General features: G+C 54.8%; 1 protein-coding gene across 1 annotated transcript in view; it reads left to right on the top strand.

Moving 5' to 3' along the window:
• The window catches only part of HSPG2 (heparan sulfate proteoglycan 2), a 173,972-nt gene that overhangs the window by 141,649 nt on the left and 15,418 nt on the right, over positions 1–16,905 (top strand). Inside the window, exons 70-75 of the mRNA XM_077837560.1 lie at positions 9,667–9,846; positions 10,708–10,972; positions 11,828–12,022; positions 12,452–12,549; positions 12,796–13,062; positions 13,360–13,472. Coding sequence (XP_077693686.1) covers positions 9,667–9,846; positions 10,708–10,972; positions 11,828–12,022; positions 12,452–12,549; positions 12,796–13,062; positions 13,360–13,472 — 1,118 coding nt within the window. The remainder of the gene's footprint in view (positions 1–9,666; positions 9,847–10,707; positions 10,973–11,827; positions 12,023–12,451; positions 12,550–12,795; positions 13,063–13,359; positions 13,473–16,905) is intronic.

Here is a 16,905-nt window from a genome sequence, read left to right as displayed (position 1 = left end):
CAATGCTCCGTGGGCAGCGCCCTGCTGTTGGCACCTCCACACCCATCACACGTCCCAGGGCACTTGGGAGCCACCACAAAACCCATGTGAGCCCAGAGCCAGTGAACACCTGCTGGAACCACTGCTGGCTGAGATGGGTGGGCTTCCGGGGGAAAGCCAGACCCTGGCATCCAGCAGACAGGTGAGAGCGCTGAATTCTCCTTGCATTGTGGAAGGTGGGTTATGCCACTGAATGAGAAGGATGAAATAGTCAGCTCCACTCAGGCTGTTCAATCAAGTTCCCTGAACTACAGATCTGACAGGGTGGGTAAGGAAAGGCAAAGCTGCCCAAGTCAGATCCCGGGCCTGTCTGCATGCACAGGGCCAATTTCTTTACAGTCTGCAGGGTTTTTATGTTACCTATTTATCTCACCCAGGACAATTTGTGATTAGTCCACTTCCCATGGAATGTTCAATCGTTTAGACTGTTACATTTCTATCCTCCTTTACGTTCCCCTCTACAAAGAATCACAACACCTTTGACCTACTTAAAAGAACTTATCTGGGGTTTAACCAAGAGTCTTAACCAGTTCATTCCATTTGTTCTGTGCGTCTGAGTGCATTTTAAACGTCACGCTTTCCACAAGATGATTTATGTCTCCACTGGTACATTTCTTTGCTATTAAATTAACAGTATTTTTTCTGTAACAATTTTTTTTTACTTTATCCCTTTTTATGGTTTTATTACTACAGTATAACTTGTGATTTTAGTAGAAGCCGGCTGCAGGTTACAGAAGGATTACGTACATTCACTTCATGAGCAGTTACTTTATCTGCTAGTAATTTTGTTATATTTAGTCTTGGAAGGAGTAGATTTTTATCCGTAAATGTCAGTTTCACCATATACACACATATGGAGGCATAGACGTACACACAAACACAGACATAGAGACACAAACACACACACAAATATTTCCATCAATAATAATTGAAATTCACAGCTAGGCAAAGTGAGAAAAATGCTGCTTAAGAACTAGAGTTTGGTTTCAGGCTCTGCACTTTGTCTGACACACGATGTTGACAATTTGTGTTTTAACAGTTATAAAGCATTAACTCTTTGAGTATCAGCATTGACTGTCATTAAATAGCAAGAAAAGGAGGACTTGTGGCACCTTAGAGACTAACCAATTTATTTGAGCATAAGCTTTCGTGAACTACAGCTCACTTCATCAGATGCATCCGATGAAGTGAGCTGTAGCTCACGAAAACTCATGCTCAAATAAATTGGTTAGTCTCTAAGGTGCCACAAGTACTCCTTTTCTTTTTGCGAATACAGACTAACACGGCTGCTACTGTGAAACCTGTCGTTAAATAGTTATTCTTCTTCGAGATGAGTTGCTCATATGCATTCCACGGTAGGTGTGCGTGCTCACCACGTGCACCGGTGCTGGAAGTTTTTCCCAGCAGTACCTGTAGGGGAGCACCCCAGCGAGCCCATGGTGCGGTATAAGGGGGCTGCGCGCTCCCCCCACCCTCAGTGTCTTCTTGCCGCCAGTGAAGGTGCTTCGGAACTGCTCTGCTCCAGCTCTCTGCTGTAGCTTCCCGGTTTGGACTGTTGTTTAGTTCATAGATAGTTAGTACCTGTAGTAAAAAAAAAAAAGAACAGGAAGTCATATAGATAGAGTAGAGAAGTGCTCCGGGGTTGGGGCATGCCCTGCGCCCCGGGCTTTAAGTTGTTCGACACTTGTAAACGGCCTATGCCCATAAGTGATCTGCACACTAGCTGTTTACGCTGTCTTGGGGAAACCCACCTCAGCGACCACTGCAAGATTTGCAGATCATTTAAGCCTCAGACCAAGAAGGAGCAGGACGTTCGTCTCCAAGCCATATTGATGGAGTCAACTCTGACCCCAACACTGCTACGCTGCTCCGAGTTGGCACCGAGCACCACAGCATTCGTGTGTGGCGACCCAGCGGTGCCCTCCACCAGCCGGCACTGCTCCCCATCCACAGGACACGCTAAGAAGATGAAGAAGCGATCTCGATCAAGGCACCAGGGCAAGACTGTATTTTAAAGAATCCTTATTGAGGTTACAGGGACAAGCCATCCCGATGTGTAAAAAGAATAGTAAATATGGCAGGCGACCAGCTTGGCTTAACAGTGAAATCCTTGCTGATCTTAAACACAAAAAAGAAGCTTACAAGAAGTGGAAGTTTGGACAAATGACCAGGGAGGGGTACAAAAATATTGCTCGGGCATGCAGGAGTGAAATCAGGAAGGCCAAATCACACCTGGAGTTGCAGCTAGCGAGAGATGTTAAGAGTAACAAGAAGGGTTTCTTCAGGTATGTTAGCAACAAAAAGAAAGTCAAGGAAAGTGTGGGCCCCAGACTGAATGAGGGAGGCAACCTAGTGACAGAGGATGTGGAAAAAGCTAATGTACTCAATGCTTTTTTTGCCTCTGTCTTCACGAACAAGGTCAGCTCCCAGACTGCTGCACTGGGCAGCACAGCATGGGGAGGAGGTGACCAGCCCTCTGTGGAGAAAGAAGTGGTTCGGGACTATTTAGAAAAGCTGGACGAGCACAAGTCCATGGGGCCGGACGCATTGCATCCGAGAATGCTAAAGGAGTTGGCGGCTGTGATTGCAGAGCCATTGACCATTACTTTGAAAACTCATGGCGATCGGGGAAGGTCCCAGATGACGGGAAAAAGGCTAATGTAGTGCCCATCTTTAAAAAAGGGAAGAAGGAGGATCCTGGGAACTACAGGCCAGTCAGCCTCACCTCAGTCCCTGGAAAAATCATGGAGCAGGTCCTCAAGGAATCAATTCTGAAGCACTTAGAGGAGAAGAAAGTGATCAGGAACAGTCAGCATGGATTCACCAAGGGAAAGTCCTGCCTGACTAATCTAATTGCCTTCTATGACGAGATAACTGGCTCTGTGGATGCGGGGAAAGCAGTGGACGTGTTGTTCCTTGACTTTAGCAAAGCTTTTGACACCGTCTCCCACAGTATTCTTGCCAGCAAGTGAAAGAAGCATGGGCTGGATGAATGGACTATAAGGTGGATAGAAAGTTGGCTAGATCATCGGACTCAAGGGGTAGTGATCAATGGCTCCATGTCTAGTTGGCAGCCAGTATCAAGTGGAGTGCCCCAAGGGTCTGTCCTGGGGCCGGTTTTGTTCAATATCTTCCTAAATGATCTGGAGGATGGTGTGGATTGCACCCTCAGCAAGTTTGCAGATGATACTAAACTGGGAGGAGAGGTAGATACGCTGGAGGGTAGGGATAGGATACAGAGGGACCTAGACAAATTGGAGGATTGGGCCAAAAGAAATCTGATGAGGTTCAACAAGGACAAGTGCAGAGTCCTACACTTAGGACGGAAGAATCCCATGCACCGCTACAGACTAGGGACCAAGTGGCTCGGCAGCAGTTCTGCAGAAAAGGACCTGGGGATTACAGTGGACGAGAAGCTGGATATGAGTCAACAGTGTGCCCTTGTTGCCAAGAAGACCAATGGCATTTTGGCGTGTATAAGTAGGGGCATTGCCAGCAGATCGAGGGACGTGATCGTTCCCCTCTATTCGACATTGATGAGGCCTCATCTGGAGTACTGTGTCCAGTTTTGGGCCCCACATTGCAAGAAGGATGTGGAGAAATTGGAAAGCGTCCAGCGGAGGGCAACAAAAATGATTAGGGGACTAGAACACATGATTTATGATGAGAGGCTGGGGGAACTGGGGATGTTTAGTCTGCGGAAGAGAAGAGTGAGGGGGGATTTGATAGCTGCTTTCAACTACTTGAAAGGGGGTTCCAAAGAGGATCAGTCTAGGCTGTTCTCAGTGGTGGCAGATGACAGAACGAGGAGTAATGGTCTCAAGTTGCAGTGTGGGAGGTTTAGGTTGGATATTAGGAAAAACTTTTTCACTAGGAGGGTGGTGAAGTACTGGAACGGGTTACTTAGGGAGGTGGTGGAATCTCCTTCCTTAGAAGTTTTTAAGGTCAGGCTTGACAAAGCCCTGGCTGGGATGATTTAGTTGGGGCTTGGTTCTGCTTTGAGCAGGGGGTTGGACTAGATGAGGTCCTAGGGTCCCTTCCAACCCTGATATTCTATGATTCTAAGACTGGGGGCGAGACTAGACCTATGTTGGGCAGCTCTCGATCCCCCTCGACCTCGCAGCCTCCAACTCAAGTTAAGTGGAGTAGCCCAGCCCACTCCGAGCCAGCTTCCCCGGACGCCAGTGGCCACATATGGGTGCCCTCCACGCCAGAGGTCCTACGGGTGGCTTGAGACGTAATGTCTCTCCCGGTAGCGGCTGCACCGACCCCAGTGCCTCCTCAGTCCAGAGGCAAGCCAGTGCTCGGCCCACCACAGTCGCCACGCGGGCGGTACCGCTCACGGTCAAGGGAAGGTTCCCGACACCGTTCTCCGCAGAGTGACTTCTCCGCTCGCAGCCCTTGCCGGTCCATGTTGACCCCCACCAGACTGTCTGTCTGGGTGATGAGCAGCAGGGAATCCAGGCACTGCTCTGCATAGAGGGAGCGCAGGCCTCAAGATCAGGAGCGTGCCCCGCCGGGTCTGGGACAGACGGTCCCAGAGGTCACCAACTCCAAGAAGCCACCATAGTCCCTCGCAGTACCGATGTCACTCTCCGTCTGGCTGAGGTCCCCAACCCGGCACCGCTCCCACAGCCCCAGGCATAGATCGCTGGCAAGTGGCCATCATGGAGCCGCTTGCAGAGCAGCTGTTACAGACGGTACTCTACAACAAACTCAAGGTCTCGAGCCCGGCACCGTTCACGATGCCTTTACTCATCCCCATCCCAGGATAGCAGCCGTTCGTATGCCAGCATGGTCTCCCCTCGAAGCCGACCGTCGGCAGACCGGGCGAGTCCAGCGGGGCAGCCCACAGCAAGTACGGTGGCACCAGGCTCCCTGGCCAGCGCCCTGGCACCAATGGACCCCAGGAGCCCCAACGCAGCCCCCGGTGGTGGTTCACTCAGTGGCCGGGGCCTCGGAAAGACCGTCGGCCTCCCTCTCTCAGTCCCCCAGGAAGGGGTGGGGGGAGCGCTCTTCCCCAGCCCCGTGCTCAGAAGGGGACCAAGTGTTGGGTTCTGTGGCACCGGTGGGGACGCAGAGGACCGTGCTCCCATCCTCACCCTCCCCTGATGAGGGAATCATGGCGCTTCCTCCTCCTGTGTCCCAGGAGGACACAAACGCCCACCAAGAGCTCTTGAAAAGGGAGGCTTCGAGCTTCAGTCTACAGGCTGAAGAGGTGGAGGAGCCTTCGGACTCCCTCTTTGATGTCCTCTCGGCCACAGCGCTCCCTCTCCACGAAGGGGTGGCGAAGATCTCCAATGCCCTGTGACAGATCCTGTCTTCCCTGCCTCCCATATCTAAAAGGGCAGAGCAGAAGTATTTTGTGCCCACAAAGGGGCACGAATATCTGTACTCCCACCCCAACTCCCTAGTGGTCAAGGTGGTCAACCACAAGGAGCATCAGGGCCAACCTGCTCCCACCCGTAAGAATAAGACTCGAGGAGGCCGGACTTGTTCAGCCAAAAGCTTTATTCTTCCTCGAGCTTCCAGCTGAGGGTGGCAAACCACCAAGCCCTGCTGGACAGATATAACTTTAACTCAATGCCAAAGTTTACGGACTCCCTCCAGGAGCATAATAGGAAGGAGTATAAGGCCCTGGTAGAGGACGGCACAGCTGCCATGAGAGCAGCCCTTCAGGCAGCCTCGGATGCAGTGGACATGGCTGCAAGAACTATGGCCTCTGCGGTGTCCATGAGGAGGCGTTGTGGCTCCTCTTGTCTGGGTTGTCCAGCGAGGGACAGAGCTCCCTGCAGGACCTCCCCTTCGATGACAAGGCCCCGTTCTCGGAGCAAACAGACATGAAATTACACGGCCTCAAGGACTCTTGCACGACCTTGAAGACTCTTGGTCTATATGTCCCGGTCCCAGCCAGGACCAAGTTCAAGCCTCAGCAGGCACCCAGACAGGCCACCCACTCAAGACACGAGCCTCCCTATAAAAAAATCTAGGGACTATGAGAAACGCCCACAGCAGCAGTCTTGGCCTGCACCCCAGCTTGGTCCCTCTACGGGCAAGCACCAATTCTGATGGGATGCTCAGGGATGACTTACCAGTCTGCACCAGGGATCCACCCAACCTAACCTTCTCCAACAGTCTGTCTTTTTTCCTCCCGGAGTGGTCGCGACTGACCTCGGACCATTGGGTCCTCAACACCATCTCCAGGGGCTATACCCTCTAGTTTCTCTCTACCCCACCTACCCACCTGCCCTCCCGTCCCTCTTCAGGGACCCCTCTCAGGAAAGCATACTCAAGCAGGAGGTGAGTCGGCTCCTTCACCTTGGAGCAGTGGAGGTGGTGTCTGCAAAGTTCAGATACAGAGGGTTCTACTCCCGCCATTTCCTTATCTTGAAGGCCAAAGAGGGCCTCAGGCCCATCCTGGACCTGCGAGGCCTAAACCAGTACATGGTAAAACTCAAGTTCCGCATGGTTTCCCTGGCCTCCATCATTCCCTCCCTGGATCCCAGAGACTGGTTCGCTGCCCTCGATCTCCAAGACACATACTTTCACGTTCACATATTCGAGGGCCACAGGCGTTTCCTCCGCTTCACAGTAGGACAGGAACACTGCCAGTTCACCGTCCTCCCATTTGGCCTCTCCATGGCACCCAGAGTCTTCACAAAGTGTATGTCTGTGGTGGCGGCCTACCTCAGGCGTCAGGGGGTCCAGAAATCTCCCCTACCTCAACGACTGGCTGGTCAAAGGCAGCTCCAGATCACAGGTACAGGAACACGAAACACTCCTCCTGTCCACATGCACCACACTGGGGCTGCTGGTAGACAACACCAAATCCACGTTAGTATGGATACAACATATAGAGTTAATTGGCACGATTCTCGATGCGACATTGGCCAGAGCTTTCCTCCCGCCGGACAGGTTCGAAACTTTGAGGGAGCTCATCCAGGTGATCACGAGGTTTCCCGTGACAGTGGCCAGGGCGTGCCTCCAACTCCTGGGTCACATGTCAGCATGCACATACATGGTACGTCATGCCAGACTCAGGACGAGGCCCCTTCAGCTCTAGCTAGCCTCAACGTTCTCCCAGTCCAGAGACAGGTTGGACAAGGTCCTCACCGTGCCTGAGCACGTTCTAGCCTCCCTCTGTTGGTGGTCCACCCCGGAGAACATGCTCCAAGGGGTCCCGTTCAGGAGCTGCCCCCCAACTATAGAATTGGTGTCAGATGCATTGGACTTGGGGTGGGGAGCCCACGTGGGAAACCTCCAGACCCAAGGCCTGTGGTCTGCACAGGATCTAGCCATGCACATAAACGTCAAAGAACTCAGGGCGGTCAACACCACCTCGATGTTCTACATCAACTGGCAAGGCGGAGCTCGATCCTCAGCCCTCTGCCAGGAAGCCCTCCGGCTGTGGGACTTCTGTATAGCCCATAATATCAGGCTGGAAGCCCACCACTTACCAGGCATCCGGCACTCTCTGGCGGATCGCCTGAGCCGGGACTTCTCCTCCCAACATGAATGCTCACTGCACCCGGAGGTGGCGCACATGATCTTCCAAAAGTGGGGTATTCCCCAGGTGGACCTGTTAGCGACCAGGCAGAACCGCCGCTGCCCCCGGTTCTGCTCCAGGAGGGGCCTGGGCAAGGGCACGATTTCCGATGCCTTCCTTCTGTCATGGTCGGGTCAGCTGCTATATGCTTTTACCACATAGGCAAGGTCCTAGAAAAAGTCAAGACGGACAGGGCTCGCGTCCTCATGATCGCCCCAGCATGGCCCAGGCAGCGCTGGTGTGGGACTCTTATGAGCATGTCCATTACCCCCCTGTGGCTGCTGCCAACCTGCCGAGACCTTCTCTCTCAGGACTAAGGTCGCCTCCTCCACCCCAACCTTTCAGCCCTCCACCTCACAGTGTGGTTGCTCAATGGCTAGGCCACGAGGAGAGGACCTGACAGGCCTACCTGGCAAAATGGTCTCAGTTCTCTCAGTGGGCCACGGATCGCGGCGTCTCACCAGTGGCTGCCCCGCTCCAGGTTGTACTGGATTATCTCCTTCATCTAAGAGCCCAAGGCCTAGTGCCCTCGTCCGTCAAAGTGCATCTGGCAGCCATATCGGCCTTCCACCCGCCTGTCCAGGGCCACACAGTATTTTCTCATGCCATGACTGGTCGATTCCTTAAGGGCTTGGAGCGCCTCTTTGCTTACGTTAGGCCCCCAGTCCCTCAGTGGGACCTGAACTTGGTTCTGGCCAGGCTGACAGGGCCTCCATTTGACCTGCTTGCTACATACTCCTGGTCCCACATGGACCATGGAATGTAGCCTTTCTTTGGCGATCACGTCTGCTAGGCGGGTCTCGGAGCTCCGGGCCCTGACCTCCGAACCCCCGTACACGGTGTTCCATAAGGATAAGGTCCAGCTCCACCCACACCCTTCGTTCCTCCCTAAGGTGGGCTCCGCCTATCATATGAGCCAGGACATTTTCCTGCCGGTGCTCTGTCCCAAGCCCCACGTGTCTAGTGAGGAGCGCCGCGTCCACACACTGGATGTGAGATGGGCCCTGGCTTTTTACCTGGAACGCACAAAACCGTTCAGGAAGTCTTCACAGCTGTTCATTGCCACGACCGAACACATGAGAGGCCAGCCGATCTCACTGAGCGGCTCTCCAACTGGATCACCGCGTGTATTCGTACCTGTCACGGCCTGGCGGGAGTCCCCCCACCCCCAATTGTGAAGGCACACTCCAACAAGGGCACAAGCCTCGTCAGCCACCTGTCTGGCTTGCGTCGCTATTCAGGACATCTGTAGGCCTGCTACATGGCCGTCGGTCCACATGTTCACCTCGCACTATGCAATCGTCTCCCAGGGCAGGGAGGACGCTGGGTTCAACAGGGCAGTGCTCCGTCCCGAGTGCCTGTGAACTCCTACCCACCTCCAACAGCATAGCCTGCAATCACCTCCTGTGGAATAGACATGAGCAACACATCTCGAAGAACGCCAGTTATGGAACAGGTAACTGCCGCATTGTCTGACCACCGCCCCCCAGCCCCCCATTGTCTGACCCCCCTCCCCACCATTGTCTGACCCCGCCCTCCATATTTTTCCACAACTGTGAAAATGTATATGGATACAAACTGAAAACAATGCTTAACATGAACCGTCGATGATAGCCATCGAAATTGTAAAACGTTGCATTCTGCCCAGCCCTACGCTCCTCTCACTCCCAGACGTTTCGCACTGGCCAGGAGGGAAGCTGGGAACATTAAACCTAGCTGGTAACAGTTCCTGCAGCTCTATGGCCATGCAATGCCATCCAGACCCATGGGGTGGGCCCCAGATAAGCGAGGGGAGGAGAGTCCTCTGGCAGCCCTGTGATGTGTGGAGGGCAAAGGAGGTCTCTCCCACAGTAGCAGTCTGAGGCAGAAGAAGGGAGCCATCCAGTAGCACTGTATGTAGGAGTTAAGTTAGGGGCATCTGCCCAGTGCTCAGGCCCTAGCTAGCTAGCGATCCCCTCACACCCCTCTAGCCACCCTCCAATCTGGAGAAGACAGGCATCCCTCAGGAGCAGTGTGGACGGCTCACCTGGCCTGGCCCTGGGCCTGTCTAGCAGCACTTCATTGTCTCTTTGTCCCCGCAGGTGACCCCCCTCCCACCATCCAGTGGTCCAAGCTGAGGGCCCCGCTGCCCTGGCAGCATCGGGTGGTGAATAACACTCTGCTCATCCCCCGCGTGGCCCAGCAGGACTCAGGCCAGTACATCTGCAATGCCAGCAACGCCGCCAGCTTCACCGAGGCCTTCGTCACACTGGATGTGGAGAGTAAGGAGCTCCCACCTCACGGGGTCAGCCCTGTGCTCGGGCAGCTGGCATGTCACCTCTGACCTCAGGCCCCATATTTCTGTGCCATGTCAGCTGGCGGGAGAGACTGGGGGGGCTGGCTCACCAGCGCATGCCACGGGGGAAGGGGCAGGGTGAAAGATGAGGAGCTGGTGTCATGGGGCTCTAGTGGCTGAGATGTGTGAAGCCCCTGCCTGCAAACTGCAGCCCCTTGTGCCCTAGGACTCTCTGCTCCGGGCACCGGGGTGTGTGTGTGGGAACCAGGATCTCGCTCAGAGCTGGCACTGATCACTCAGTCAGGCCTGCTAAATGCAGGGACAGGGGGACAGGCTCCATCCACCCTGCCATTCTTTCCCCATTTCCCTGCAGGGCCTCATGGAGTGACACAGGGCTGCCAGCAGGGGGCAGCGCGCTGATAGCTGTGGGCCCCATGTGTGAGCTGTGGGCAGCCGCCCTGGTTGGGCAAAGCGGTTCCCAGAAGTGGGAGACTCTGAACCAGGGGTGCTGGGGATAGAGACTGCTCAGCCCCCCATCCTTCCTGCTGGGTTTGCCTGCTCCATGGCCGCGTCCAATGGCCCAAGCCCCGGGGTCCCCATCCCCGGGGGAGACGGTGCCGCAGCCAGCCAGGCCCATGGGCTCCAGCTCAGGCCTTTCTGTCCCTCTGCGGGGTGGGGCACGAAGGATTCAAGGCTGCAGTAGCCCTTGGGAAGGGGGGGCGCCAGGGGGCCTCAATGGGAGCAGGTAGGGCCCAGACACAAAGCGCAGAGCAGACACCGCCAGGAGGGCCTGTTGCCGGCAGCAGTGGGCTGATCCCCTAATGCCCGCCGCCTCTCTGCCCCCCAGTACCCCCCTACGCCACCAGCCTGCCCGAGGCGGTCTCGGTGCAAGCGGGCGAGGCGGTGCAGCTGCAGTGCCTGGCTCATGGTACGCCGCCCCTGCGCTACCAGTGGACCAAGGCCAATGGCAGCCTGTCCAGCCACGCCGTCCCGCGGGAGAGTACCCTGCACATCAGCCCGACCGCGCCCGAGGACTCGGGTACCTACCGCTGCCTTGTCAGCAGCAGGGTGGGCTCGGCGGAGACCTTCGCCCAGGTCAGCGTCCAGGGTGAGTATTGGGGCAGAGGGCACAGGCAGGGCCCAGCACTGGGGGAGCCAGACCCAGGGAGGGGGTGGCAGGGTGTGGGAGGGGTGGTCCTGCGGGGACAGGGTGGCGGGGGGCGGCGGGGCAGCCCTAGCAGGGTGGAGGTGGGGGTGGGGGTGGGGCAAGTCCCAAGATTGGCCACAGACTCAGGAGTAGGTGAACAAGGGCACTTTGTGGCTTTGCTCCAGTTGGCACAGTGCGGGGAAGGCACAGTGTTGCCAGTCCCCGGGGACAGCATCAGGGCCAGCCGACCCCACTGCATAGGCTCTGCAGCTGCCGGACCCATGGAGCCTCCAGCTTCTGCCCATGCCCAGCGTCTCCTGAACTCTCCCCAGCCCCATGTCAGCTCAGCCCCTCCTGCAGCTGGGGGCTTTCCTCCCCATGCCCATGCCCAGGCGGGGTCCCCGGGGAGCAATCAGAGAGGGTTTTCCCTGGGCAGGCTGAAGAAGGCTGTAGTAATGCTGCTCTGGCCCCATTGAGGGTCGGGGTGACGCCAGCCCCATTGGGGGTTGTGCGCGAGGGATGCTGCCAGCCCCACTGGGGGTCAGGCTGGGGAGCGGTGACGCAGGCCCTGTTCGGGGGAGGGGTGATGCTGATCCTGCTGGCAGGGGGAGGGGTGCTGCCATCTCCGTAGGCGTCGGGGAGTCACGGTGGATTCCAGCAGCCAAGAGTTTTGGGGGCCGTCTGAGGTGCCAGGGGCGCAAGCTGGAGGGGGTGGGCTGTCAGGCAGCAGTTCGGCGGGTGCCCTCGAGCTCACCCTGTTGGCTCCAGCGCGTGCAGCTTCCCCGGGGACGGGGGTTGAGTGCTGTAGCTGGTACCTCAGTGTCTCTGCCCCCACAGGATTGGCCCCCAGCGCCTCCCCGACCGTGCGAGTCGCACCCCAGACGGCTGTGAAGGGCGTGGGTGGCACGGCTGAGTTCACCTGCTCTGTCACCGGAGACGCCCAGGCACGGATCGAGTGGTTCAGGGAGGGTGGGGAGCTGCCCGCCAGCCACAGCGTGCGGAACGGGGTGCTGCGGTAAGGAGGAGCAGGCCTGCGCCCTCTCTGGGGCATGCCCGGGAATGTAGCCAGTGGGATTCACCCCCATGCCCTCCAGAGGGGCTGCCCCCTTCAGCTCAGGGCCTCTCTGCTGAGACGGGGGCAGCTAGTGCTCTTGGGGATGGGGTTCATGGGGCTTGACCCCCTGCCCACTCTCCCTAACTGCAGAGTTCAGGACTCTTCTCCCAGGCCTCCTTCAGGGCATGAGCTAATTGCCATGCGGGGCAGATCCACCCCCAGAGCCTCAGGGATAAGCCGGTGTTTACGGCTGGGTACCAGACCCGGGGAGGGCAGCACGGGAGGTCTAACCCTCTGTGGCTAGGAGGCCTGGCAGGGTGGCACTGCTGGGGGGCAAAGGGGCCTCAGGGTATGCAGGAGCCAGTCCATCTCTTTGCTGTTTCACTGCAGAATCCAGAACTTGGATCGTGGGTGCCAGGGGGTTTACACCTGCCGGGTAAGCAGCCCCTCCGGGCAGGCCCAGGACAGCGCAAGGCTGGTGATCCAGGGTAAGCAGGGGCCCTGGCACAGGGCGGGGGAGAACACAGACCCTGCCAGCTGAGCAGCACTGAGCTGGCCATGCAGTCTCCACACTAGCCACCGCTGCTCTGTAAGACAGGCTGGGTGTTCCTCCTTGTCCTCCCTTCGGCACAGCTGCTGTGTGTGGGGCTGGCCCTAGAGGGTAAAGCTGCTCCCACACTGTGGCCACTTGGGAGGGTGCCCCCTCACTCACCTCTGCCATCTGCCCCACCCAGCTCTGCCCAAGGTGATGATCAACGTGCGCACCTCGGTGCAGTCGGTGCTGGTGGGCGCTGCGGTGGAGTTTGAGTGCCTGGTCGTCGGGGACCCCAAGGCACGCATCACCTGGAGCAAGGTGGGCAGCCGCCTTCGCCCCGAGGTGGTCGTCCGCGGTGGGATGGTGAAGATTGAGCGGGCGGAGCAATCGGACGCCGGGCAGTACCGCTGCACCGCCACCAACGACATGGGCACCGTGCAGTCCAACGTCATCCTGCACGTGCAGTGTAAGTACCTGCTGCCCTGCGGGGGGTGCCCCCTCCCGCTGCACCTCCCCTTGCACCTCAGGGGCGGGGGGCTCTCACGGCGGCCCTTGCCCTGGTACACCGGCACACGCACGACTCCGTGCCCCTCACTGGGGGTCACGCGGCCCCGTGCTGGGCGAAGTGAGTGGCCTGCAGAGCAAAGGGCGATGCATCCCCACACGTTGGATGGGGAGTGGGTGGGGCAGCAGCTGGGCCCTGGGCAGGAATGCCAGCGCCCCACGCTGACGGAGGCCTGAAGACTGTGTTCCTTCACTGCAGCCATCCCCCAGATCGCAGCTCAGCCGGAGGTCAAGGAGGTCACCACGGGGTCGAGGGCAGTACTCCCATGCCTGGCATCTGGCTTCCCTGTCCCAGAGATCAAGTGGACCAAGGTAAATCACTGATCTCTAGGGAATGCCCCCCGCCCTCCAGCCCTGGGCACTTACTCCCCTGGCACTCTCCCAATGAGTAAGGAGAGAGGAGGGCAGCCGGGGCTTGCCAGCAACAACCACTCTGGGCTTCACCAGCAAGATGGGGGAATCTGCAGTGGGGGTGGCTGCAGAGTGCGCCCCGTTGTGGGAATTCTCTGGTGTCAGTGGGGTTTGGGTGTCAGGGGCCACTGGAGGTGGTGATGCCCATGCTCACCCCAGAGGAATGGGCATGATGAACAGAGGGAATGGAGGAGTGGGTAGATGTGTGGATGCATGGATGGATAGGTAGGTGCACAGTAGGTAATGAGTGGAAGGGTGGATGACAGATGGACAGACGGATGAGTGGGGGGTGGATGAGAGATGGATGGAGGATAGATGGGTAGATAGGTGGGGGGTTAATAATGGGTGGATGGGGGATGGATAGGTGGGGGCATGGATGAGGGACAGATGGATGAGGGATGGATGGGTGGATAGGTGTGGGGGTGGATGTTCAAAGGATGGGGGATGGGTGTGTCAGTGGATGAGGGACGAATGGATGGGGTACAGATGGGTGGATAGGTGGGAGGGTGGATGATGGGCGTATGGGGGATTGATGGATGGATGGATAGGTGCGGGGGTGGGTGATGGGCAAATGGGGGATGGATGGGTGGATAGGTAAGGGGTGGATGATGGATGGATGGGGGACGGATGGATAGTTTTTGGGGTGGATGATGGGCGGATAGGGGATGGATGGGTGGATGGATGGATAGATAGGTGGGGGGGTGGATGATGGGCGGATGGGGGATGGATGAGTGGATAGGTGGGGGCGGTGGATGATGGGTGGGGCAGGGATCATAGAATCATAGAATATCAGGGTTGGAAGGGACCCTAGGACCTCATCTAGTCCAACCCCCTGCTCAAAGCAGAACCAATCCCCAACTAAATCATCCCAGCCAGGGCTTTGTCAAACCTGACCTTAAAAACCTCTAAGGAAGGAGATTTCACCACCTCCCTAGGTAACGCATTCCAGTGCTTCACCACCCTCCTAGTGAAAAAGTTTTTCCTAATATCCAACCTAAACCTCCCCCACTTCAACTTGAGACCATTACTCCTCTTTCTGTCATCTGCCACCACTGAGAACAGCCTAGACTGATCCTCTTTGGAACCCCCTTTCAGATAGTTGAAAGCAGCTGTCAAATCCCCACTCATTCTTCTCTATCAAATTAAAAAACACAGTAAAAGAACTAAAAAAGAGCCACCGTGATTTAACAACCATGTAAAAGAAGCAGTGAGAGATAAAAAGGCATCTTGTAAAAAGTGGAAGTCACATCCTAGTGAGGTAAATAGAAAAGAGCATAAACACTGCCAAATTAAGTGTAAAAATGTAATAAGAAAAGTCAAAAAGGAGTCTGAAGAACAGCGAGCCAAAAACTCAAAAGGTAATAACAAAATGTTTTTTAAGTACATCAGAAGCAGGAAGCCTGCAACCAGTGGGCCCCCGGACAATCGAGGTACAAAAGGAGCACTTAAAGACGATAAAGTCATTGCGGAGAAACTAAATGAATTCTTTGCTTCAGTCTTCACGGCCAAGGGTGGTAGGGAGATTCCCAAACCTGAGCCGTCTTTTGTAGGTGACAAATCTGAGGAATTGTCACAGATCGAAGTGTCACTAGAGGAGGTTTTGGAATTAACTGAGAAACTTAACAGTAGGAAGTCACCGGGACCAGATGGCATTCACCCAAGAGTTCTGAAAGAACTCAGATGTGAAATTGCAGAACTATTAACTATGGCTTGTAATCTGTCCTTTAAACCAGCTACTGTACGCAATGACTGGAATATAGCTAATGTAGCGCCAATATTTAAGAAGGGCTCTAGAGGTGATACTGGCAATAAGAGACCAGTAAGTCTAATGTCAGTTCCGGGCAAATCAGTTGAAACAACAGTAAAGAATAAAAGTGTCAGACACATAGAAGAACATAAATTGTTGGGAAAAAGTCAACGTAGTTTCTGTAAAAGGAGATCATGTCTTACTGATCTATTAGAGTTCTTTGAAGGGGTCAACAAACATGTGAACAAGGGGGATCCAGTGGACACAGTGTACTTAGATTTCCAGAAAGCCTTAGACAAGGTCCCTCACCAAAGGCTCTTACATAAATTAAGTTGTCATGGGATAAGAGGGAAGATCCTTTCATGGATTGAGAACTGGTTAAAAGACAGGGAACAAAGGGTAGGGATAAATGGTATATTTTCAGAATGGAGAGGGGTAACTAGTGGTGTTCCCCAAGGGTCATTCCTAGGACCAATCCAATTCAACTTATTCATAAATGATCCGGAGAAAGGGGTAAACAGTAAGGTTGCAAAGTTTGCAGATGATACTAAACTGCTCAAGATAGTTAAGACGAAAGCAGACTGTGAAGAACTTCAGAAAGTTCTCACAAAACTAAGTGATTGGGCAAGAAAATGGCAAATGAAATTTAATGTGGATAAATGTAAAGTAATGCACATTGGAAAAAATAACCCCAACTATACGTACAATATGATGGGGGCTAATTTAGCTACAGCTAATCAGGAGAAAGTCATCGTGGATAGTTCTCTGAAGACATCCACGCAGTGTGCAGCAGTCGTCAAAAAAGCAAACAGGATGTTAGGAATCATTAAAAAAGGGATAGCGAATAAGACAGAGAATATCTTATTGCCCTTATATAAATCCATGGTATGCCCACATCTTGAATACTGTGAACAGATGTGGTTCCCTCATCTCAAAAAAGATATACTGGCATTAGAAAAGGTTCAGAAAAGGGTAATTCAAATGAGTAGGGGTTTGGAACGGGTCCCATATGAGGCGAGATTAAAGAGGCTAGGACTTTTCAGCTTGGAAAAGAGGAGACTAAGGGGGGATATGATAGAGGTCTATAAAATCATGAGTGGTGTGGAGAAAGTGAATAAGGAAAAGTTATTTACTTGTTCCCATAATGTAAGAACTAGGGGCCACCAAATGAAATTAATGGGTAGCAGGTTTAAAACAAATAAAAGGAAGTTCTTCACTCAGCGCACATTCAACCTGTGGAATTCCTTGCCTGAGGAGGTTGTGAAGGCTAGGACTATAACAGGGTTTAAAAGAGAACTGTATAAATTCATGGAGGTTAAGTCCATTAATGGCTATTAGCCAGGATAGGTAAGGAATGGTGTCCCTAGCCTCTGTTTGTCAGAGGGTGGAGATGGATGGCAGGAGAGAGATCACTAGGTCATTACCTTTTAGGTTCACTCCTTCTGGGGCACCTGGCATTGGCCACTGTCAGTAGACAGGATACTGAGCTGGATGGACCTTTGGTCTGACCCAGTGTGGCCCTATTCTTATGTTCTGCAGACTAAATAATCCTAGTTCCCTCAGCCTCTCCTCATAAGTCATGTGCAC

Source organism: Eretmochelys imbricata, chromosome 18 (assembly GCF_965152235.1).
Source record: "Eretmochelys imbricata isolate rEreImb1 chromosome 18, rEreImb1.hap1, whole genome shotgun sequence".
Lineage (NCBI taxonomy): Eukaryota > Metazoa > Chordata > Testudines > Cheloniidae > Eretmochelys > Eretmochelys imbricata.
This window is presented reverse-complemented; position numbering and strand designations above follow the sequence as displayed.